The 27,143-nt window shown below is 33.4% G+C and overlaps 1 protein-coding gene across 5 annotated transcripts in view; it reads right to left on the bottom strand.

Moving 5' to 3' along the window:
• The window catches only part of FER (FER tyrosine kinase), a 467,575-nt gene that overhangs the window by 207,536 nt on the left and 232,896 nt on the right, over positions 1-27,143 (bottom strand). For all 5 annotated transcript variants that reach the window (XM_057540547.1, XM_057540548.1, XM_007192081.3 and 2 more), the window contains one exon: positions 20,450-20,572. In XM_057540547.1, the coding sequence (XP_057396530.1) occupies positions 20,450-20,572 (123 nt within the window). The remainder of the gene's footprint in view (positions 1-20,449; positions 20,573-27,143) is intronic.

Genomic DNA, 27,143 nt, shown 5'->3' with positions numbered 1-27,143 from the left:
CCTATCAAAATACCTGTGGCATTTTTCACAGAACTAGAACAAATAATTTAAAAATGTGTCTGAAAACTCAAAAAACCCAATTGCCAAAACAGTCTTGAGAAAGAAGAACAGAGCTGGAAGAATCACACTACCTGACTTCAGACTATACTACAAAGCTACAGTCATCAAACCAGTATGGTACTGGCACAAAAACAGACACATAGATCAATGGAACAAAATAGAGAGCCCAGAAATAAATCCACGCACTTTAGGTCAATTAATCTACAACAAAGGAGGCAATAATATACAATGGAGAAAAGAAAGTTTCTTCAATAAGTGGTGCTGGGAAAACTGGACAGCTACAGGAAAAAGAATGAACTTAGAACATTCTCTAACACCATATACAAAAATAAACTCAAAATGGATTAAAGACCTAACTGTAAGACTGGAAACCGTAAAACTCCTAGAGGAAAACTTAGGCAGAACACTCTTTGACATAAATCATAGCAATATTCTTTTTATCTGTCTCCTAAAGCAAAGGAAATAAAAGCAAAAATAAACAAATGGGACCTAATCAAACTTAAAAGCTTTTTCATAGGAAAGAAAACCATCAGCAAAATGAAAAGACAACCTACTGAATGGGAGAAAATATTTGCAAAAGATATGACTGATATGGGGTTAATATCCAAAATATATAAACAGCCCATATAATTCAACATCAAAAAACCAAGCAACCCAATCAAAAAATGGGCAGAAGACCTGAGTAGACATTTTTCCAAAGAGGACATTCAGATGGTCAACAGGCACTTGAAAAGATGTTCAACATCACTAATCAACAGGGAAATGCAAATCAAAACTACAATGAGATATCACCTCGTACCTGTCAGAATGTCTACCATCAAAAAGAACACAAATAACAAATGTTGGTGAGGATGTGGAGAAAAGGAAACCTTTGTACACTGTTGGTGGGAATGTCAATTGGTGCAGCCCCTGTGGAAAACAGTATGGAGGTTTCTCAAAAAAAAAATAAAAACAGAACTACCATACGACCCAGCAATTCCACTCCTGGGTATATATATGAAATAAATAAAAACAGTAATTCAAAAAGATACATGCACCCTGATGTTCATAGCCGCATTATTTACAGTTCTCAAGGTATGGAAGCAACCTAAGTGTCCATCAACAGATAAATGGATAAAGATGTGTATACTATACAACGGAATACTACTCAGCCATAAAAAAAGAATGAAATTTCATCATTTACAACAAGATGGATGGACTTGGAGGGTATTATGCTAAGTGAAATAAGTCAGAAAGAGAAAAACAAATGCTGTATGACATCACTTACATGTGGAATCTAAAAGATACAACAAACTACTGAATATAACAAAAAAGAAACAAACACACAGATGTAGAGAAAAAACTCATGATTACCAGTGGGGAGAGGCAAGCGGGGTGGGGGGGCAATACAGAGGTAGAGGATTAAGAGGTACAAACTATTAGGTATAAAATAAGCTACAAGGATATATTATACAACACAGTGAATACAGCCAATATTTTATAATAACTATAAATGGAGCATAACCTTTAAAAAATTGTGAATCACTATATTGTACACCTGTAATTTATATGATATTGCAGATCAACTATACCTCAATAAATATTTTCTTTTGAATTTTTAAAATAATTTTATTGGAGTCTAGTTTTCAAATATTTTTTATTGGAGTATAGCATACAATGTTGTGTTAGTTTTGGGTGTACAGCAAAGTGAATCAGTTATATATACACATATATCCACTCTTTCTTAGATTCTTTTCCCATATAGGTCATCACAGAGTACTGAATAGAGCTCCCTGTGCTATACATAGGTCCTTATTAGTTATCTATTTTATATATAGTAGTGTGTATATGTCAACCCAATCTCCCAATTTATCCCTACCCCTCTTCCCCCTTGGCAACCATAATTTTGTTTTCTACATCTGTGACTCTATTTCTGTTTTGTAAATAAGTTCATTTGTACCATTCTTTTTTAGATTCCACATACAATATAAGCGATATCATATGATATTTGTCTTTCTCTGTCTGACTTACTTTACTCAGTATGATAATCTCTAGGTCCATCTGTGCTGCTGCAAATGGCATTATTTCATTCTTTTTTCTGACGAATATTCCACTGTGTATATGTACCACATCTTCTTTATCCATTTCTCTGTTGATGGACATTTAATTTTATATTTTCCAGTTTTAGACCCTAAAGGTACTTACACTTGTGCATATAATTACCTGGTTTAGGTGGGACATTTTATTCAACTTTTATATTTCTATCTCCTGAGTCATTTTTAACTTGACTAATTGAGTTGTTTCTGGAAATCTGGTGAGCATATTCCCAATTCCTTTTCCCACATGCCTCCAAATCTTTGCCTTCATTAATTTTAACTCTCCACAAAGAGAAGTTTAAGAGCGAAGAAAGATAAGATATAGGGCTCTAGGAAGTCTTTTAGGAGTTTTTCACATCTGCAAAAGTATTCAGAAAGTAGGGCAAGCAAAGGAGAAGACAGAAAAGTACCAGTAGGATTAGATGGCCTAAGAGAACCTTCTTGAAAAATCGTGTAACATTCCATAGTACGTGTTTCAAGAGAGTAGGCACTATGTGTATTTTGTTTTCTACTGCATTGCCAGCACCAGGTGCACAGCAGGTGCTCAATAAATATTTGCTGATTGCATGAAAGAGACCAAGAGGGCAGAAAAAGGGAGAGAAAAGGTGATAGAGCAAAGGGGAAAAGAACATGTGAGTATATCTAGGTTAGCATGCCTTGAGTAGGGTTCTTGAGTTGTCTCACAATTTTATCCTTTTTTGGAAGAAGGACCTGCAACTTTTTAAACCACCATTTATCTCTTGCTCCTCTGTGACCTTAAATTCTGCTGATTCTCTTGCTCCTCTGTGACCTTGCTGCTGCTATTAAAATTCTGAAGTGCCTAAAATCAAATTGTGCTGACAGACTCCTGTTGAGTAACTCTACTGTTCCCTCTGCTCTCATCCTAGGAGTTCCATATGGCTTAGGAATACCACTCATCTGCTTGATGTGTTGATGAAACTGCTAAGAATGATTGTCATGTCAAAAAATTCACTGTCATAAGATGACAAAAGTTAATTTACTACTTTGCATATATTTCATACCTAGAAGAATACTACGAATCAGCTGTCCAGATTTCTGCCAAAAAATCAACTCAATTTCAAAACATAATTAGACTTCAACTTGGTTTAGGCTGAAAGTACCAAGATGTTTTAAGGAAGCAGAGAGTAAAGTAAAAGAATAGGGGTTTTGAGGAAGCAGAAAAGCGGTAAGATGGGGCGAATGTGTTATGTCATCGTCTATGTATACATCTTGGTCAGAGATGCTATCAGTCTTAAAATTTTGTGCTACTGACTCCTTCACCACAAATGCTGTGATGCTCAATTATCTCTAAAATTGTTACTGGTGCTGTACGTAATTCCACATTGCCATGGCATCTCATCAAGGTTAGAATCATTCAATCCACCAATTCATTCACTGAATACTGATTACTTACTAAGTGCTACGGGACACAATGGAAAGTACCTTCATGGGCCTCACTGTGTAGTGATATTATTGTATTAGTAGTATTAAATGACTACAAAACAACTACAAATTTTCCAAGCATGTGTTATCTCATTTGAGATAACAGAACCAATAAGGTAAGATTATCACCATTTTATAGGTAAGGAAATGAGGCTTAAATAGTGTCATACTAGTAAATGTATAATTACAAAAAAAATGGAAAATGTTGAGGAGGAAATTTAAAATGTGTAGTGGGGTATCTGATATTGCCTGGAAGTCAAGCACATTTCTTGAAAAAATAATTTTTACAGTTTAGCTTTCTTGACCACTCTAAAATACGACTAACCAAACACAGGGTTAAAAATTATAATTAAGTAGATGAACTTTATCATTTTCTGTCTTAGAATCATTTCAGAATGATTACAGTGAATATACAGCTTATAATAAGAAGATAAAAAAATATAGTGTTCATGCAGAATATCATTTTACATATCTTTCTTCTGAATTCTGATTAGACTGTGAAAATCAATTTTGGAACATCAACTTCTCCAAAAAGCCGTAAAATAGGCATTTCTGCTTCACTGATTCTTGATCATTAGGATGCTTTAAGATGATTAAAGTTTAAAGAGGTCACTGTTTATACCTCAAATAATTACCAGCCTATTACCTGATAAATGTGATTTCTTCTCTCATTTCCAAAGGTAGAATACACATACTTTTATTTCAAATTCCTCCTATATTCTCCCTGTCTAAATTACAAACATAAGGTAATTAAGAGAATTTATAGGTTCAAGATAGCTCTTTTTTTCCATCTGAAATAGTGGTGCTCAAACTTTAGGGAGCATCAGAATCACCTAAGTGACTTGTTAAAACAGAGAGCCAGGCCCCACTCTAGAGTTTCTGATTCTGTAGGTCTGGAGTGAGGCCAGAAAATCTGCATTTCTAGCAAGTTCCCAGGTAATGTTGATGCTATGATCCAGGGAATGTACTTTCAAAACCACATGTCTAGGAGGTGAACCTTAGGGAGATCTACAACTAAAAGTGGAAAGTACTGATATTTCCTAAATTAACTCAATTTCACTGGTCCTTCATTAGCATCATTGATGGTTGTAATAACAGTCACACAAAACTCAGCGTACTGACTACAAACATGGAATTACAGTCACTGTCCTCTCTATACCACTTGGAAAGGCAACGTAGCGTAGTGTTTAAGAGCAAATACTCTGAAGGCAAATTGCTTGGGTTGGAATCCAAGGTCTGCTATACTTCTACTTAATAGCTAAGTATTCTTGAGAAAATTACTTAACTTATGTGCCTCAATTTCCTTACTACAAAAGTGGGAAAATAATACCACCTCAAAGGGTTTTTCTGATATTTAAATGAGGAAAGCACATACACCAACGTCTGACTTAGAGTATACAAAAGTGTTTATTAAGTAAAAGCTCGTTTCCTCAATAAAGACTTTCTCTCAGATTTCAGAACTATGAATATCTGTTCTCCTGAGCAACCTCCTTTTTTTCTACTTTTGTTGTTTATTAACACACAACTGAATTTCCGGCCTATATTCACTTGGAAGAATGCCTCATAAACATTTCTATATAACAATTATTCCCTGATTGAACATGTTATTGTACTTTTTCTCTTCACTCCAGTGTCATCATCACCTCATTTTTAGTCTGTTTTATTAAACATATCTTTGTAAGAGTCTCCAAATCCTTTACTGGAATGAAGTATGATATATATAAATCAATAAGCCAATAAATATTATAGCTCTGACTTTTTTATGTTTACCACAATTATTAAACAATGGAAGTAAACTAAAACAAACTAAGCTTCAATTATGAACAAAAAAATGACTTCAGCTATTTTTTAGTGCCTTTGACAAATCATGAAGTATATGCTATCCTATCCACATACTTCAAATGATGACCCAAATCCCTTCTAGAAGACCTTCTCTCAAAAACCCCACCCAATAAGTCATTATTTTGCCCTTTTAAGAAACATATATTCAGTTTTCACTAAAATTTGAACAAATAGCAAGAGACTTTATTAGGGTGCATGTTTGTGCAACTAAACATGTGAGGCCAGCGTTCACTTGTTTCTTTTGCTTCTTCGCACCATTCAGTAAGAGACCCAGTGGGGATATTTAACGACCACTTGAGGACTATGGGAATCTGGTGACAATAATAAATATGTTCAACTTGGGTATTTGGAAATTCACATTTTCTTATTGGTCCAAACCCTCAAGCACAATTTTTTCACTGTGACTTTTAAGTATATCCTATGTTCTTGCCAAAATGCCTAAATAATCAACCAATTTCAAATACATTAGTTCTTGACATGGGAATCTGGGATGAAGTTTCACACTTTCATATACTTCAGGTGAAACAGAATTAGAGAAATAGTATTAAATAGTATTTTGGCTTGAATGGTTTCTACTAGACACAGGAATTGGAACAATTAAAGAATTGATCAAAACAGGACATACTATCTTTCATGGCCACTTAGTCAACATAGCAAAATTAGCCTGTCGTATGAATTATTTTTTTACCAGTAATGGAGAGAAGTAATATTGCGTAATATCCAGTGTTAACAGAATTGGGATTATTTTATACCACAGTTAATGATATACTTAGATAGGAAAGGGATATTTCAATATGAATTACTTTTTTAAATAATTTTTTAAAGTCATGTCTTTCTCTTCACTCAAAGTAATATCGTATAACATTTCTTGAACTCTTGGATTTGACTTAATATATAATATGTGACTTAATATATATATGTGAAATACATCTTAATATATAAATGTGAAATATATAACCTATAACCTTCAAACACTGACTTTCTAAATTCTTAATTTTCCAGTTATTGTTCCACTTTTCCATTTTAATAACTTTGACTTCCAGGTATTTCTCCACTATTGTCTTAGGTTATTAAATGAGAGAACTCACCATCACAATATACCTAGTTTCTTTTCTATTTTCAGAATGAATTCAGTATAACTCATTATTTCAATCTATTACACACACAATGATATAGTGTCTCCCCTGTCTTTTGTCCTATATTGCAAGCATATCTGTTTAATACATCTAGGTCAAACTTATATTTCTGTAATAGGAACCTAAGGGATATTAAGGAAGTTCACACTATTATGAAAAAGATGACCAGTATCCAGATATCTTGATTTTTTTAAAGCTTCCAAAGCTTAATGGATAATACATTTTCCCAAGCCTATGGATATTAGACTTTCCAACCTAGTTAGCCATAATTTCATTGCATACTATATGATAATATGTGATATTTTTAAAGTACTTGAGAGTTAACAAAGTGCTTTCATAACCGTGCCTTTACAACAACACTGTGAAGTAGGTACAGAAAAATAAATTGGGACTCAAAGAGATCATGTGTATTGTCTAAAGTCTTATACAAAAAACAATCCAGTGAAGATACATTTGGTGGAGGAGGTCAGCCTGAATCAGACTTTGAACAGCCTTTCTTGCCTACTCAACTACAGGAAATAATTGGGGAAAACCTCTAACTCCAAACTAGAATTTTTAAGGGGTTAATAAGGGAATACAACTTGCCATCAACCAAATCAGTGACTTGGGCTTCTCCAAAATATCTAAGAAAATACTTTGATTCACAAGATCTGTGGTAGCTGGGAATAATTTGCACACTCTTAACAGCTTGGAAATTTACTCCATTATCTCAGAATATGCCCTGAAAGGATGATACACATAAAAAAATCATTGAATCGCTGAACAATAACTGTTTGCTTAATTATTGGTAGTGGTATAACATTTCCAAATTAGTAATCCCTACAATTCTCCCAGTCTGGATCTTTTCTAGTTTCATTGCCCCTTTCTTGAAGGTGGCTACTAGAATTATAGTCTAAGTCATCTAGGTGCTACCATAGGCACTGAACAAAGACCAGACTATCACCCATTTTATTAATTATAACATTTTCATTAATGCCCAGAAGTTTTTGGACAGCTTGTACACAGCTGCATCTATGAGTTCATGTTACCCTATGTTTTTTAAATTATTCTTTCAACTCATATCTATTTAGCACCTTTTGTGTGCCACCATTAAACCAGGCTCAAAGAAGACAAAAGTGAATTAATACAGTCCATGACTTCACAGATCCACAACTTGAAGTAAACAAAAATTAAAATAATTTTAATACTATGAAATAAGTGATATAATTATGGTTTGTGCAGAATTCTGTGGAAGTACAGGGAAAGGAGAATCTAATTTGAACTGGTGGGGTTAAGAAAGACTTTAGACAGGAAATGACACACAAAATATTACATCCCAGGAAAAGACAGCAGCATTACAGAGATCGAAAATTGTGAAACAGCAGATCCCATTCTGAGAAGTGAAAGGGATTTTGGCAAGCTGCAACTTCAGACATGTGAAGGACTGGTGGGGAAAAACAACTGGAAAGGCTGAAAGGAGCTAGATGGCAAAAGGTCCTTGAATGCTAGAATGCTTCAACCTGAGCAACAGGAAACAAAGATTCCTTAAGAGTATTTGAAGCATCTCCCAGACCTGATCAGTTACTACGTAGACATCCCAGACATCTAAGCCTGGCAACAGGGCAAATGATTAGCAAGCATGAGAAGCAAGGGACTCTTTACAAGTGTCTTCGGACCCATTTTGATGTTGGCCTCAGCTGAGGTAGCAGCAGCAAGGAGCAATACAAGAGGTAACAGACTGGAAAGCCATTTATGAGGCAAAAGTTTCAGGAATTCATGACTCATTAACTGTGAAGACTGAGGATTATATGAATATTCCCAATATTTTTTTATATCTTACATGCCTAAATGGATGGTGTTAACAAAACCAAGACTGAGAAACTGGGCCATGGGGGGAATGAAGGAAAGAATCAGCATGAGTTCCTGTTTGTATATGTTGACTTTGAGGTTCTACATTCTTATATATGCATTCCAAAGGGACAGCAAAAGGAAAGGGACAAAAAGAGGCAAGGAAGAAGGGCTAAATTGGGCAGATGAACAAGGATCCAATTAGGGAAAATCCAGAATGGACTAATAACCCTGCATTGATTCACAAAACCAAAAAAAGTATCATAGATTTTTTTTTAACATCTTTATTGGAGTATAATTGTTTTACATTGTTGTGTTAGTTGTTGCTATATAACAAAGTGAATCAGCTATATGTATACATATATCCTCATATACCCTCCCTCTTGCATCTCCCTCGCACCCTCCCTGTCCCACCCCTCTAGGTGGTCACAAAGCACTGAGCTGATCTGCCTGTGCTATGTGGCTGCTTCCCACTAGCTATCTATTTTACATTTGGTAGTGTATATATGTCCATGCCACTCTCTCACTTCATCCCAGCTTACCCTTCCCCCTCCCCGTGTCCTCAAGTCCATTCTCTACATCTGCATCTTTATTTCTGTCCTGCCCCTAGGTTCTTCAGAACCTTTTTTTTTTTTTTAAGATTCCATATATATGTGTCAGCATACGGTATTTGTTTTTCTCTTTCTGACTTACTTCACTCTGTATGACAGACTCTAGGTCCATCCACTATGCTCTGTCAGGCCCTTCACCCATACACCCTCAGTCATCCTTCACAATTCTTGGAAGCCTTCCTTGAACCATCAAGGTAAGATGCCCTTCTTATGTCCTCTAAAAGACCATATTTCCTCTAGAATAGGATTTATCACCTCAATCAGTACCTAATTTCTATTATAAAATAGGCACTCAATACATATTTACTGAATGCTAATTAAAGAGACAGAGGCATGCTTAAAACCTGTGAATTCCTAGAAAATTTTGACCTATTTACTTCAGATGAACACTGATGACCTTCCAGAAACCCTACATTCAAGACTGCAAGGAGTGAAGGAGTCTTTTAGAAGTTATTCCTAGAGAAGAATTTAAAAACTCTATTGACTCTCTCACAGTTCATTGTTATGGACATTAAAAAATGATTCTCATGGTCTCCAACTGAAGTGATTTGATTCCAAGGGCAAAAAAAGATATAGATTTATTATTTAAAAGCGATCATAGCACTACTAGAAAGTATAAGTAAAATCATACCTCTTGAGTTCACCATTACAAAATATTTCTAATAATAAAACCATAAAACAGTAAGGGCCATGATTTGAACATGGAGGTCTTCATGTTCAGAAGAAATTATAACTGATCTTTGTTGCTCTTGAGTCTATTTCTCATTAAATAGTTATCAATCAAGATCCAAGGATGTCCACGAGATTATAATTTCCCATTATGGGTATTTCTGTTATTAGACCTTATTTTTTGGTATAATTTTCATGCATGCCAGTTGTTATATAAATAGCAGAAATAAAACCTTAAAGTTTCATTTTCTCTAAGGCTTATATATGAATGAGGCTTTTCATTTTAAAAAATCACTTGAAGATATCTTTTTAATGTCCTTGGTCTTTCTAATTTAAATCCTATTATTTCAGTGTCATTAGAATTCTTAGCATGCATATTTAGTCTCTGTAAAGTAGGATGTGGGACAAATCTTTTGTGGCACAATTAAATTGTCCCCCTCAAGGACAACATAGCAGAAGGTGAGCACTAATTTAGTTAATATGGTAAAGAAAGATAAATGGTTCTTTTAAAAAGTGAAAACAAGCACTGCCAATTCTTGTATTTCATTTTCACTTTTGAAGTGGGTTAAAACAGGACAATAATTTGCATATAAGAAATATTAAATATTACATAAGATTGCTTCACCATTTAAAAGTTAATATCAGAGAGAAATCTCAACAAGGTGTCAAATGAATTTTATGGAACCAATCATAGTTCATAGTAGTATAAAATACTTATAAACTGAATGAGAGCATCAGAAATATTTCCTATCTGTACTTAAAAGTATTTATGGGGCTTCCCTGGTGGCGCAGTGGTTGAGAATTTGCCTGCCAATGCAGGGGACACGGGTTTGAGCCCTGGTCTGGGAAGATCCCACATGCCACGGAGCAACTGGGCCCGTGAGCCACAATTACTGAGCCTGCGCATCTGGAGCCTGTGCTCCGCAACAAGAGAGGCCACAATGGTGAGAGGCCCGCGCACCGCGATGAAGAGTGGTCCCCACTTGCCGCAACTAGAGAAAGCCCTCGCACAGAAACGAAGACTCAACACAGTCATAAAATAAAATAAATAAATAAATTTTAAAAAAAAAGTATTTATGAAGTCTGCAAGAGCAACGTAACTACATGAAAAAGTAACTTCTAATATAAAGCAATAAAAGAAGGAAATGAAAATATGACAAAAAAGCTATTATACTAAAAGAACTGAAATGGAGTGTGTCATTTCCAAAGAGATCTCATTCATAAATCTAAACCATGCTCCACTTTGGAAACAGTAAAAGCTAACATTTTAATATTATTCTAAAAACAGAGTATTAAGATCTTTAAGTTATAAATCTTTTTCAAATATTATATCAAGCATTTATTAAATATCCAGATTTTCTCAAAAATAATGACAAATATTTAGTGAATTATGCATTATACACTGTGAGATACATAAAGAATGAGTAAAACTATCCTTCTTGCTCTCAAGGAGCTTATCGAATGGGGATGTCAAACTACAAAATGAACAATAACAGCAGACAATAAAGTAAGTACCCTAACTACTGCAAAGTTAGATGTGAGCCCAGAGGAAGAGTATGTTTTTTATGGAATACTCCATGAACATCTATATTAAATAAAGTTGACCATAATAAAATGGAAATTACACATCATCATCAGAGGTTTTCTACCTCAGAAGTTTCTGTGGGCTGCAGGCTGTAGAGGCAGAGATAGGAGAGTAGTAATAAGGATAAGGGGTTGTGTGACTTATGAGACTAAACCAGCATGGAAGCAACAGATCCGTCTTCTCTCTCTGCCATATTCAACTTCTTATCAACTCACCTCACTCACCCCTTAACACCTCTCATGTGTCCCTCCTATTCTACTGACCACTTCTCTCCTGGCTTGAATGATAGAAGAACCAACATTAAGAACACTCTGTTGGAATGTCTTTGTCTTTTAGTTGGTAGAGACTTTGTTGTTTTCCAGATCTCACTAACTTAAATCCATTGTACTCTGGGGTTTTTAGAACATCAAATATGTTCTCAATGTCTAAGTTCAAGATTTGGAAAGTAAGACAGTAAAAGAGATGGTAAACCTCCATTAAATTATCCAGAAAAGGTAATTTATAAAATTTAAAAAACTCAATTATTGGCAACATATTGTGGACTTTTTTTTTCCCATAAGGGCAATATGAATGAAAACAACACTTCAACAAAACCTCATTCCATGTTAGGGTTTTTTCACTCTGTGTGAAAAACTTAGCTAAATGTTAAATTGTTCAGGTATATAATTAAGAGAGAGATTTGTAAGTGTCATAGGTGTGATCTTTTGGTTAAACTTTTGATCTCCTGTTTAAACTTTTTACTGTATTTAATGCTAATTTTATTACTATTTTGATCATAAATCTGGATCCTAGAATTTTACTATTCTGTTCAGCAAAAATTGAAAGTAGACAAAAAATTCCAATGGAGAATGTTCTTCATTAAGTTGTATAAAATACAACTTAATATTATGCCCTTGGCTATTATTAAAGGACACTAAAAGCAACAACCTATGAAATCTGTCCTTAAACTTTTGCAGAAATGTTGTTAAGGACACTGTTATATCTAAAATCCCAAGACAGAAATTTCCTTTAGAAGTTATTGGTAGTAAAACTTCACTTTAAACAAATTAATAACCTTCCTCCTCTCTAATCATGAAACTAGTTAACTTTTCCTACAATGGCTTACAGCTAAATTTCAAGCTCAACGTGGAAACTATTATAGGTCTTTAGGAAACTGCATTTTGTATTTTATTTACTGTTGTTAAATTTTCACTATCAATTATTTTTCCATGGTATTGATAATTTGTTTCTATTTATGTTTTAATATTATTCACTGAAATATAATTTGGATATGGCTACACAAGTTCTCTGTGAAACACATTAAAATCAAAATTGATTTCTTTCTGTTTTTTAAATGTGCCGATAAATACCTTAACTTCTACAAGCAATTAAAAGGCTGGATAGGCTTCAGTAATTTAGTGAGGTATGAGCTATCACCAACTACACTTTAGATGTGCTTAGTTCACATCCAACCCTTGCTTGTAAACCTTCAATGAAATGGCATTTTCCATAGATAAATCCTAATCGTGGTATTCAAGGCTCTCAAAAATCTGGCTTTAACCTAAACTTTTCAGATTCCTCATCTTTTAAATCGTCTGCTTCTGTCAAGGCAACTGATCTTGCCTTCCTTAAAACAAGTCTCAGAATTTCCCAAGTTTTAGATTACTTCCTTACTATAACTCCAAATAATTTCCCTAGTCTTTCTGCCTATTCTCAAGACCTACTTCAAGTCTATCTTTCTCTATGAATCATTCCTAGGCCATATGTTTTTCTAAATTCACTTATCACTACTTTAAAAATCCTTTATATAAGTATTTTTCAAACTGAGGTTCATAAAATCAACTCTTTGGATGTAGACTTTAAAGAAATATAATAGAGTGCATCACATTAAGAAACATGAAAAGTTGTTTTGTAAAATTTGTCTCAGTTATAAACACACATACATACCAACGTTTCCAATTTTGTGTGTCCTGGGTCTCAATATAAAATGCAATTTCTTTCTATGCATTGTGGAAAAAAAGTTTTGGAAACACTGCTTTATAGTGTTCTATTAAATATTATCATATAATATGGTTTTAGAAAATTTTTAACATTACAAAAATAATATGTTCAATGAAAAAAAAATTTAAACTACACTTAAGCCAAAAAAAAAATACTTTTTTTAAATTTAACTTTTGAAGGGGTAATACACTCACAGTGTTTTTTAAAAGTGAAAAATATCAAATTTAGACTCTAAAAAGTTTCCCTTAACACCTCTATTGCCATTTCAACCTCCTCCTAAAACATGTAACCCCTGTTATACATCAACATCGTTATTAGTTTGAGTATATAAAATTTCTTTATCATATAAAAGCAAATTCAGACATATAATCTTATACTCACATACGTTTTATATAAAAGATAACATAATATATACTCTGTTTTTTAGCTTAATTCCTTTTATTAGCAATATATCTTGGAACTCTCTCCAACCAGTACATAGATGCTTTCTCATTCATGGTATTCCATTGGATGAGGTACCATAATTGATGTAACTAGACTCCTGTTAATGAACATTTAATTATTTCCACTCTCCTGATATTACAAACAATGCTGCAGTGAATAACCTTATACTGATATCATTTCATATATACACAAATATAAGTAAAGGATAAATTGTAGAAGTGTTATTGCTAAGTCAAAGGTATATATGTTTTATAATTTTTATAGATTCTGCCACATTGCCTTCTACAGAGGTTTTTCTAATTTATACCCCCATTGCCAAATTACCTAAGGGTCTTTATCTGCACATCTTTGCCAAGCAAGTGAATTATTAAACTGTGAGTTTATGCCAGTCTGATAGGTAAAAAAATCTCATTATAGCTTTAATTTTCCTTTATTCTACTGAGTAATGTAATCATCTGTCATATTTTAAAAGCCATTTGTATTTTTATTTTTTGAACTATCCACTCATACCCATTGCCAATTTTGCTATTTGATTGTCTTTATTAATTTCTAGAGGTTCTTTATATATTAAAGAGATTAGCCCCTTGTGGTATGGGTTTTCTTGAATAGATTAGCAAGTATTTTAATTTTCTGTTGATCTCTTAAAAAGCAGTTATTATATATATTTTGTTTTCCCTTTTTCTAATTCATTCTTTTATGCTTTTACCTTTGTTAATTTCTTTCTTCTGCTTTCCTTTTATTTAACTGTGGATTTTTCTCCTAATTTTCTGAGTTGGATGCTTAACTCATTTATTTCATTCTTTTTGTTTTGTCGATGTTAAGTTTTTAAGGCTCTGAATTTACCTCCAAGGGCAGTTTCATCCGCATCACTTAAGCTATATATAAAACTTTATTTTCCCCACACATGTCCTGCATTCATTGATGCAAGCAAGGAATATAGAAATTTAGGGTAAATTCCTCCCTTTCAACAGGTATTTTTGCTGGAGCTTGGTAAGATCTACAGCAACTTGGTTCTTTGATCACGTCTTTTCTTAACTTTGTGCTACACAACTTCTGCCCAATCTAAGGTGCTTTTGGCTACCTAAACACGTACTTTTAAGCCTGTGGATAATATACAGCTCCTAGTTTCATGAAAAATGCAGTTTATAGATTTTGTATTTTGTTGTTGTTGTTCTTTTGTTACTGTTCTATGGTTTCCAACAGGGAACAAGGAAAAAATGTTAAGTTATGCAACCCTGTTCATACCAGAGATCCTCTTATATATTTTCTTGTATATGTCTACATTTCCCAGGGTCCATACATATATAGAAGATTTTGTAAATACTTTAAAATGATGATATGATACACATCAGGCAATGTTTGTGCTGTAAATACCAAATCCTATCTTTCAATCTGCATTAAAAAAATTCCAATGACTTTTCTTTTAACCACTTGGGCGCCATCTGCCTACTCCTGTCATCCTTTATCTATTTATAGGATGGATAAGAAGAATATTCATATCTACCAAAAAACTTGGCTCTTCAGACTAAAAATATTATGATATTTAAGAAAGTCTGAGGAAGACTTATGCATGAAATACCTTTGAGAGATCACATAAGAAGAAACATTAGCGGTCTCCAAGGTCCATTAATTTTTTGAGTCCAACATTGCTCCTCCTCACAATATCTGCTGGTAAATTTCGAGATAAAAAACTGAAAGACAGTCTATGTGTTTTATGTTCTATAACAAGGTTCTTTTATTTTATTAAATGGAACAAGCCTAAAATCCAAGTTTAATTTGACTCCCCAAACCATGCTAAATGAAGGCTAAACATTCAAATACTTTCTGTATTTCCCTTAGCACAACATGCTATTATAGTTCTTGTTAGACTAAGTTTCATATGGGATGGGATCATAACTGTCAAGTTCACTGTTACGTACTGCTAGAACACCGAAATACAGAAAAAAATTGTTCTTGAACTACTGACGTTACTAAGACTATAGATTATAATTTATGCTAGCTGGGGTTGTAGTAAAAAGATGATGAACAGAACAGAATCATTTTCAGGTCACGACTCTGAAATTTACGAGAAATGTGGTTTAGGTTAATTACAATCTCCGAGTTTCCTCACCTAATAATGGGGATAATAATAATACTCAGTTCACAGTTGTTGAAAATATTTTTAAAATAATAGAAGTGGAGTGTTATCAACAGACTATACACTCAATAAATGTATTTTTTTCTTCCTTCACAATTTAAAAACTTCCAAATTTGCCTTCTGTTCTGATATATTTGTCCTGTAAAAGAAGTTTTTAAACAGGAAAGTATATGGTATTTTACAGTTTCCAAAATCCACAGAGAAAATTTGACTTTTCCTGAGTTACCTCCTTTTATAAAAAACCAGTAATCTGGTAAGTATTGGAAGAAGTAACTATATTACTCAAGTATAAAGTAAAATGAATAGTCTTTAAGTGATCTGAAACTTTAAAAAATTGAATAGAGTACCTAAATCAAAAGTCAAGCTCTCCTCTCATAAACTGTTCTTTGTTTGCATGTATTTGATCAAGAATGCTGTTATCAGGAACCTGTCACCTTATGACAAGATAGTTTCAGTCACAGAAAGATTTACTCTCCTTGCAAAAATCTGTTTCTAATATTCTGGCATGCTATACCAAATTCTGATCAAAAAGCCACAATTACTTGATTTAAGCTGGCAGGCAAGTTATTTGTCTAAGGTTCAACTTAGCAACTCACTCCTAACTTGCCTGAATTTAATCATGAACTTTAACTTCCATTCAGAAAGAAAAAAAATTTTTAAACAGCTAAATCTGAAGAAATATTAAACTTAACAAAGACAAACTTTCAAGGCACCATTTAAATGTTAAAGTTGAACTAGATGTCTTCCTTACCTATATCTTACAAAGTCCTATATTTTACCTAAAATCCCAGCTCTGTCACCTGCTATTACTGTTTAATAATTTACCTTTTACAGAGACCTATATTGCTATGTTAAAGACTTATTCAATTTGACATTTTATGGAATCAAAGACTCTTCTTTTCCCTTAAACCCGCATCCATGTTCCTTAAAATATACATTTTTTTCTCTGAAGTCTCTAAGATCTAGACTCTACAATCTAGATAGATAATGGTTAAGAACACGGGCTCGAATCCCAGCTCTGCCTCTTAAGAGTTGTGTTATCTTGTGCAAATCATTTACCATTTAAGCTTCAGTTCCTGATTTATAATTGAATGGGGTTAATAACAATACTTACTTCATAGGAATATATACAGTTAATGCATATATAAAGCTTGGAAGTACCTGGCTTCTAGGAATTGGTCAGTAAATTAAATTCTTCAACAAATATTTACTGAACACCTACTAGGGGCTAGCACTGTTCTAGGTACTGGAGATATAGTTGCACTGATTATTAAATGTAATTCTGGCCGTTATGGAACTTACATTTCTCTTGGGGGGAGACAGACAACTAAAAATACATCATACAATATAATGTCAGGTAAACATAACCATAACAAAGAGAAATTAAGAAGAGGGGAACATAAGGAGGTAAGGTGTTATTTCACACATGGTAGTCAGAAAAGGCCTCTCTGATGAAATGACATTTGAACAGAGACTGAACTAAATAAAGAACAGGCCCTGTGCATCCCAAAGTGTTTCCTAATTATAAAGATGATGATTATGAGTGATCAATAACCCGTGTACAACATGACCTTCACTCCCATATCTTTACACAGGCTTCGGGAGATAGTGTAGGAGAAATCAGCCAGTGGAGGGTGGGCATGAGTGGGTAGGGCACTCATTAGCTTTATTATCATGAGAAAGTTAAATACTTTCTCTAATTTAGATTGCCTAGTTTCCTTTACCTCTGGAGATAAGAAAGAGACTACCTTGGCTACTGTGTCCTCTAGTTAGGCATATGATGTTATACATACATTCTCATGGGTAAGAGAGAAATAAATGGAAAGAGAGAAGTAAGTTACTATAAACAGAAATTATATTGAGACCAAAATAGCATTCTTTATGTAGGCTAAAAATGAAGTCTGGCAAGATGGAAATTAGATGTTTTACAGCACATTATATGGTCAAAGACATTAACTTCTTACACAAATTAAATCAAGAAAGAGATTCCAGTTATAAGAGTACAAATACTTCCCAAAGGAAGATAATAACAGATAATACCACCATAAAAAAATCCATATCAATTTGTTCTCCACTCATAATTGAAAATTATCTACTTTCACAACCTCTGCTTTGTGATTTTCTTTTAAAAGAGTGATATGATTCCTTAAATCAAATGCATAACAATATTTACCACACACTGAGATAATTACTTGAATATTTCAAATATCAGTACTTTAGATCAGGTTAATAGTCAGCTAGATTAACTTCAAATTTCTACCTCATAAAACAATCATATGTAGCCCCTTAATCTTCTATAGCTTTCAGTTTAGTTATTTTCATAGATAGTGCTATAAAATGATGGGATATTCAGCTCCACAGCCAGTGCTGGAGGTTTGGAAGAAAGAGAATAATTGGCTATGTAACAGTCCAGAGAATCTACTCCATTTATCTAGGCTCGTTTCATGGAAAAGTTTATATTATGAGGGATATAGCTTTATTTGCAATTATATGTTCCTACCCAAGCCCAGATGAGCATTTTTATGTGCCTCTTTTATGGCTTTGATCTCTCAATTTAGACCTGGCTAAGCAAGGAGACAATGCAAATATTAGGTTGGCTTGTGAAATGAGACGTCACTATCTATGAAAACTCGGGTGTATCTCATTAACCTAACACGGTAAAAAGTATCTTCACTGCAGTGAACTTTACTTCATATTGGGATATACTGGAATTGAGTTCATACTTTCACATGTACAATTAAGTATACAAAACTCCTGTCACTTAAAGTGCTGGAGGAAGGGCAGTGGTGAAGAGATGTCAAAGGACCCCCAGATTTATGGTTTGAGCAGCTGGGTATTTGGTGGTACCACTTATTAAAAAGGAAGAACAGGGCTTCCCTGGTGGCACAGTGGTTAAGAATCTGCCTTCCAATGCAGGGGACACAGGTTCAAGCCCTGGTCCGGGGAGATCCCACATGCCGCAGAGCAACTAAGCCCGTGAGCCACAACTACTGAGCCTGCTCTCTAGAGCCTGCGAGCCACAACTACTGAAGCCTGCGTGCCTAGAGCCCATGCTCCGCAACAAGAGAAGCCACCGTAATGAGAAGCCTGCACACCGCAACGAAGAGGAGCCCCTGCTTGCTGCAACTAGAGAAAGCCCGTGCGCAGCACCACAGACCCAATGCAGCCAAAAATAAATAAATAAAATAAATAAATTTAAAAAAAAAAAAAAAAGGAAGAACAAATTTTGTACTTAAAAGTGATAAACTCAGTTTTAGGTGAAAAGTAGAAAATTTTTAGATGTGGGAAAGATATATATCTGAGCTGGAAATATAAATTTGCAAGTCACTGATGTATTAATAGTAAATGAAGCTATGAGAATAGAGGACCTTAACTAAAAAAAAGAACTTAGAATTCTGTAAAACAACAGCAGTTATTCGTTGATGAAAGAGAAAACATTAATAGACCGTTTTTTTTTTTTTTTTACTAGAGATAAAATATGACAACCTGTTCCAGACTCAAGGAGAATTTTTATAGGGTTTCTTTGCAATTAAATGTAAAAAAAAGTGACCGGAAAAATATGAACAAAGAATGAGCCCATCTCATAATTCTAGAAAATTATGCAAGAAGGACAATTCCTTAGCCACAGAATTAATATTTAGCAACTGACTGTTAAAATCTTCTGTGAGCAGAATGTTAAAACTCAGCCCCTCAATAAAGACTGAGTAATATAACACAAGTACAAACACAGACACTATGTTCCAGACTAACAAAGGGAAATATAACCGTTGTTTTTTAAGTTTTAAATTTTAAAAGTTTTTTAAATTTTAGGTGAATTTGGATTATATACTAGCATTCTTGGGAATAACACTTGCTTCATATTAAAAGTCATCCCTAGATATGTAAACCTCAAATCAGCAAATATTAACCTACCAGGTTTTATGACTTTCCTATTTCTACACTGTTCTTCATATGAGACGGGCCCCAAAGGAAAGGGACTTTTGTTGACCCCAACCCAATTCCTGGAACATTAAAAGTGCTCAGAAGTTACGCCAGCTCCATTGTTCCTCCCAGGTCAGGCCCCACAGGTTTTACCTTAAAAACACAAACCTGCCTCATACCCATTCCCTACCTCGCAAATCTCTTAAAGTTCATGAAAAGCAATCTGTTCTGTGGTATATCTTAGAGGTAAAAATGACCTAGAACAATCTCTTGCCCAGTTACCTGGTTGTACATAGTGAAGTTATGATTTACTGCCTTTGTGAAGAGTAGTGTAGTTTTAAAAAATTCCAGTGTCTTATAATATATTGTAACCTTAACACCCAAAATTAAAATTCTAATTTACTCTTGATTGCTGGACATTTTCTTTGACTTCTACATCTCAGAATCTTTTATAAACTGAGCCTTTAAAGTCTGAACCTTATAGTGTGAAGGAAGGCCTCAAGTCTTTCAAGAAAAACTGGGAAGGAAAAAGAAAAACAGGCCATTTGCAAACACTGAATAAAAAGGTAACCCATCTCCCATCTTAATAAAACCAAGGAAGTTCCATGTTTCGACTATATTTGTTTCCAAACTTCTATAAATAATCTAAGAACTTTATTTACTGTGGGAAATAACTCACGAAGCAGTCTCAAAAAAAAAATGTGAATATATGCACCTACCTTAGGAATAGGATTCAGCAGAACTACACCTGATTTCTTAGTGATGACCTGTTTTGTTGTATAGTGATGGTCTATAAGTTGAGGGATATTTGAAAACCCAGTGCCTTCAAAACGATACATGTTCTGGAGAAAGGACAATAAAGTAGAATAAATATGAAGACATTGCTTTAGCAACATTACATTCATCAACAAAGTTCCACTTAAGAAAAACTATTATTGCACAACAATGTGAAAATACTTAACACTACTGAACTATTATACACTTAAAAATGGTTATGATGGTAAAAATAAAAATAAATAAAATTCCAACATGCTAAAAAAATTTACCTTTGCATCAAGAAATTAATTTGCATAATGACTAAATATAATTCAGATTGTTAAAAAATAAAAAAGAAGAAAAGAAAAACTTACAGACCTGGAATGCATTTTGCTAAAATAATAACCAAAGGAAATAAAGCACAGGATACATTTAAGTTAAGGAACAAGAAATATGTGTATATATGTTTGCTTATATGTTCCATTTGATAAAATTTTCAAGATCAAAAATAGTGTCAAAAGGTTGAGGAAGTATATCCAATATAATAATAAGTATTTTAAGAATACCTCTGATGATCATTTATTTCCCTTTTATCAATACAGTATTGATTGGTTTTTCTACACTGGGGTTATTCATGTATTATTCTTTTACCAAAACCACACAGACATTCACATTCACTTACATTTGATAAAGAAATAAAATGCATCAGACACAAAACTGCATATATCAGCAAAGTCAAATCGTAGCACTTTTTGATTTCAAAACATCAAGTTAGTAACATTTTCCCAAACTCTGTCAAGATCCCTTTTCTCTGTCTTCATATTTCAAACAGGCATGTAGGTCAGTAATCATAGGGATGAATTGATGGCAATAAATTTAGCAAAGAAAAAATATCTTATTGGGCCTATTTTTCATTGCAAAAAGCGTTACAATACAGTGTGATGTAATAAAGGCTTCCATTTGATTGTTCACAAAGAATTCACCTGTACATATACGGGTGATGTGTACAAATACAGATACAAACGTGCTCCATTTTAAGAAAACTCTATGCTAAGAAATAAGAAATTTCAAAACTCTCTAAATTTGGATACTATTTACATTACTGGAAGATTATTTTCCCAGTTAAAGGATAAAAAACGCAAAGTTCCTTTTCCATAATATAAAATTAGATTCAATTTCCCAGAATCTAATTTATATACAACTTTTAAAATGAATATTTCCATTTCGTCAAGTGAGGAACAAACATGCATTAGCTTACTTTAACACTTAACTATATAGTTCAACTCAAGGCAGTTTGTGTTAGGGTCAATTCAAGGCAGTTGTTAATAAACTGACTAAAGAATTGTTGCATACAACAGCCAGACCTGCTATGATATATTAGTAAAGATACTTAAGAATATCTCACACTAAGGACAGTAGTCTATTGCTAGATGTGCAATGCACTGAGGAAGTTCTCTCAATGCCTCAGTTTATTTCAAAACAGAAATAATATTTGGACATCCTCACAGAAAAAGCGTGAGGCCTGAACAAGTATTAACATGCAAACCACTGCTTAGTATACAGTACATGGTACACACTCAATTATTAAGTCATCATACCAATAATAAACCTTGGATTACAAAAATAATTCCAAATCTGGATATATGATAAGAAACATTTTCAAAGGACACTTAAAAGTGTAAATAACATGTTCTCAAGGAATAATGATTATCTGTAAATAACCAAATATCCTAGAAGGCATTCTTATATGAAAATAAGACATGAAGAAAGGTAAAATGTTATAGATGTGTAACATGTAGTAATAACAGTAATATCTGAACCAAATATATGGTCTTGTATACTTGAAAGTTCCTGAGAGTAGATATTAAGCATTCCCACAAAAAAAAAAAAAGAGTTAATTACATGGGATGATGGATGTGTTAATTCCCTTGATCTTGGCAATCATTCTACAATGTGTACTAAATCATCATGCTGTACACTTTAAATATATACAATTATATTTGCTTAGTATTCCTCAGTGAAGTGTGTGTGTGTGTGTATACACACACACACACACACACACACACACACACACACTGTTTCTCCCTTTGTCTTTCTTCAGTCTCTTAATAAAGAGCCAGGAAATCCTGTTATAACAGACCATTCCATTATTTTGCACAAAATTTTTACCTCCCTCAGAATAAAAGACTAAGTCTTTACCATGGTCTTTAGGGCCCTCTAATCTGTCCTCTATCATCTCTCTCACCTCATCTCTTACCAAATCCCCCGTCCCACCTCACTCCCCTCCAGCCACACTCATTTCCTTCTTGTTTTATAAACACACTACACACATTCCCTCCTCAGGGAGTTTACACTTGCTGCTTGAAATAGTTCCTTGGATGGCCGTTTGGGTAATGGCTCCCTTACTTCCTTCTAGTCTTTCAACAAATGTCACCTTTTCAGTGAGGTCTACTCAGGCCATCCAATATCCATTTCTCACCCCAACTAAATTTCTTACCTCCTTTTCCTTACTAAATTTTTCTCCTTAGAATTTATCACTATCTAACATCAGATATATTTTACTTATGTATCTTGTTTATTGCCTATCTCCTCCTCTAGAATATAAGCTCCTGAGATGATAAATTTTTATCTTTGTTTTGTTCATCAGAGTATCCCTCTGGTCAAGAACAGTGCTTGGCATATATTGCCTGGATAAATAAACGTGTGTGAAATAAATGAAATGCAATGCATCTAAAATGACTATAAAGTTAAAGTAAGACAACTTAACATAGAAATGAATACTGGAAAGTTCACACACCCACACAAACTCAAGATGCCCTGTAGAATGTTTAATAAAAAGTAAATAATGAGATGAAGTTCACACAGAATGAAAATTTTAAATCAGCCACTAGTGTCATAAGGCCTTATATAAATTTCTAATATACCCCTTATAACTAGAGAAATAGAGAATAAAATAATAGGAATTTTCAGTTTCCCTTTCTTAAGAACATATCTAGTTTTTAATCTAAAGGTATTTTTCTGCCATTGACACAGTAATCATGATGAACTAATACAGTAATACAAGCAGCAGTACTTCCTTCAAGGGCTAAAATGAGAAACTGATTCCTAGCAAGTATTTGTTTAAAACAATTCCTCTGACATCAGTGAAGTTCTGAGTCCTAACACAGTGCAAAACCAATTAACTCACTTCCTTAAAGATGAAGATAATGTAATGAATCTAAAAATGATACTATGGCTGTTTGCTTATAAAGTTCACCTAAGCAACTAAGGTCAAGAATAATACATTCACGGAACCCTCATGCACTGTTGGTGGGAATGTAAATTGGTGCAGCCACTATGGAAAAAAGTTTGGACTTTCCTCAAAAAACTAAAAAGAGAACTACCATATGATCCAGCAATTCAACTTCTTGGTATTTTTCTGAAGAAAATAAAAACACTAATTAGAAAAGATACATGCACCCCTATGTTTATTACAGCATTATTTACAATAACCAAGATATGGAAGAGACCTAAGTGTCCATCAATAGATGAAAGGGTAAAGAAGAATGGATAAAAAACAAGATACACACACAATACAATATCACTCAGCCATAAAAAAGAATGAAACCTTGCCATTTGCGACAACATGGATGGACTTAGAGGGTATCATGCTAAGTGAAATAAGTCAGAGAAAGACAAATATTATATGTGGAATCTAAAAAACAAAACAAACAAACATAACAAAATAGAAACAGACTCATAGATACAGAGAAGAAATTGGTGGTTGCCAGAGGGGAAGACGGTAGAGAGATGAAAGAAATAGGTAAGGGAGATTAAGAGGTACATATTTCTAGCTATACAACAAATAAGTCATGAGGATGTATTGTACAGGATAGGGAATATAGTCAATAATATTGTAATAACTTTGTATAGTGACAGATGGTAACGACTTATCATGGTGATCATTTTGTAGTGTACATAAGTATCAAATTACTATGATGTACACCTGGAACAAATGTAATATTAGAAGTCAACTGTACTACAATTAAAAAGAAAAAAATACATTCACCAAAAATGTTGAGGACTTGTTTCTTGATACATTCAAAATTCTGAATATTACATTTGACTTTGTACAAATTTGTGTAAATTTCTTATAGCTCAGACAACCTGAGGTTGGGTTCACATATAGAGAATTCTTTTTAAAGTTTTTCTATATGGCTTTACTAATAATGTGACAGAGAGAATCCATATTAACTTTCAAATAAGAGATTTCTCTTTGGAGCTACTAATGATCTCTTCTGTGAATTCCAAAAGAAGCAATAAAAAATAGTAGTAAAAAATAAATTTCTACAAATTCCTACAAAGATCATTTTGTTGATAGTCATTTGTATTACATTTTAAAAAACCAGGTAATATATCATTAAAAAATAAGAAGTATAAATTAAAAATATGCTATGAATCAATCTTTGTAAAATAAGAATTACATAGTTGCACATAATTAAAATACATTTTTAAGATCTCAAAGAATATACAGTGAGCCCGTAAGGGGGTATTAACTGTGAAGCACATGTTCCGTGATACATATTTCTGAATTTTTACTAAGAGTATGCATTATTTTTGTTTTTAAAACATTCACTATATCTAGAATTCATTCCTGATTTATCACTGTGCTACTTAAGAATCAGTCATGCATATAGATGAAAAACGATAAAAAGTAGAATCAGATTTTGTTGCTACACATATTTCCAGAGGACTATTATTACGCAAGGAAGTCAGACAGAACACAATAAGCACACAAAAATGAGAAGGGGATTCAATGAATGTGTAATTTGAAATATTATGCCTGAGTAGATCTCCTGAAAAACCATCAAGGATAAGCATGCATAAGAAAAAAACAAAAAGGAAAGAGGGAAAATCATTTCTGAAAGAGGCCAAGATGAATAAGCTGAATAAAAACAAAAGGCTAGAACACTCCTTTTTTGGGTAGTACCCAACAGTAAAAATGTAAAACATAAATTTTAGCTTTCTCAAATAAAAAAAGCACATTGACTAGTTATATTACTAGTTAAACCAGTAAACAGGAAGGATTGTTGGGGAATCTGAGGAATAAAATTAATAAGATTTTGGTAAGGCTTCTCCTAGTTAACTTTTATTCATTCTTCAGATGGTTGTCTCAAACGTAACTTCCTTAAGTTTTCCAGTTAAAAGTGTTCATAGCACTGTGTATCTTTACAGCACTTAATAGAGTTTATAATTACATGTATTGTGTGTGATTTACAAATGACCATGAGCCTCCCCACTAGACTGTAAGATCCACCATTGTATCTCTGGGTCTTAAAAGTACTCACTCAATTAGTATTTCCTGGAAACTAATTAATAAGGTTTTGGAATGGCTTTGCTTTATTGTTAAGAAGGAAGTCTCCTAAGTCCCTAATTGTGTGTCTGGGGCACAGAAAATGATATCTTATGCTGATTCATTTTAACTTCAAGGAACGTATTGCCTTCTCTTGAATCTTTGAATGGCTGGAGTAAAACAGTTAAAATAATCTTAAGTGTACAAGGATAAGAACACAAACTTGGAATTGTCATACAAACAAGTTTTGGGTCTGTATATACTTTCACTTAGTCTTTCTTAAGATCCACAGTATGAATTTAAAAGGTAGTTCAAAGAGCCTAGAGATTGTGGCAAAAAACACAAAGTAAACCTGTCTGGTACATTCAGAGACTACATCCATCACTTTAAAGTGAAACTCAGCACATGATAGACATCCAATAGATATCTGTTGAATGAACTGATGATACAATACACCGAGCTACCCAATTTCACATAGTAGCTACTCACAGCCTCCACTTCTGTGCTATTTTTGTTTTATTGGCCCGTATCCCTGGACTCTATAGAATACTTGCTCAATTAGTATTTTTTGATTGAAATGAATGAAGAAATAAAAAAGGATGATATGCCATTAGGTAGAGGATGTTCCCCCAGGTTTTACTTTTAAAATATTTACTATGTTGTGATTTTTCAATTCATCACCAGATGTTAATTCAAATGTTTGGCTCAATTATCCTTAAATCTGCATCTTTAATGTTTCTCTGTTCATGAATTCTACTAATGTCTCACCTACCAGGTCTTAAGCTCACCGAGCAGTAGGCCATACATTTTCAGTTTCACCTCCCTACACTGCATAACATGATACTCTGCCAAAATGTGTTTTTAGCAAATATGTGTCAGATAAATAAAATTAGAGAAATATGAATTGGTATTTTCCTATTAATAACAGCACAAAAAGTTTTTTTCTGAAGTACTTTGTTTCATCACTTCTTTTTGTTTATCTTATACAAAAGCAAGGATTTGATTATATACTAACCTATCAAATGAAACAATGCTATTTGAATCTCTATGAAAATCTGTCAATATTTATGACAAAAGATAAACAGTTTTAGGTACAAACTCTAACTGTGGCTTTACATCAAGCACCATAAACAGGTTAGTAACTATGGAATAAGTCAGTAAATAACACTAGAATTACACTGAGATTCAGATACTTAGCTATGCTTAATATATCTGGCTTTATGAAATTAATGTAATTAGTGTCCAATAAAAAGTACAGTTTTCCTTGCTTGAACTAGCTAAAACAACAGATATTCTCCGCTAGAGTAGTAAAAAATGTAAAAATC

The sequence above is a fragment of the Balaenoptera acutorostrata genome, chromosome 2, assembly GCF_949987535.1.
Source record: "Balaenoptera acutorostrata chromosome 2, mBalAcu1.1, whole genome shotgun sequence".
NCBI classification, from domain to species: Eukaryota; Metazoa; Chordata; class Mammalia; order Artiodactyla; family Balaenopteridae; genus Balaenoptera; species Balaenoptera acutorostrata.
Note: the sequence above shows the minus strand (reverse complement) of the source record. Positions and strands in the feature narration are given on the sequence as shown.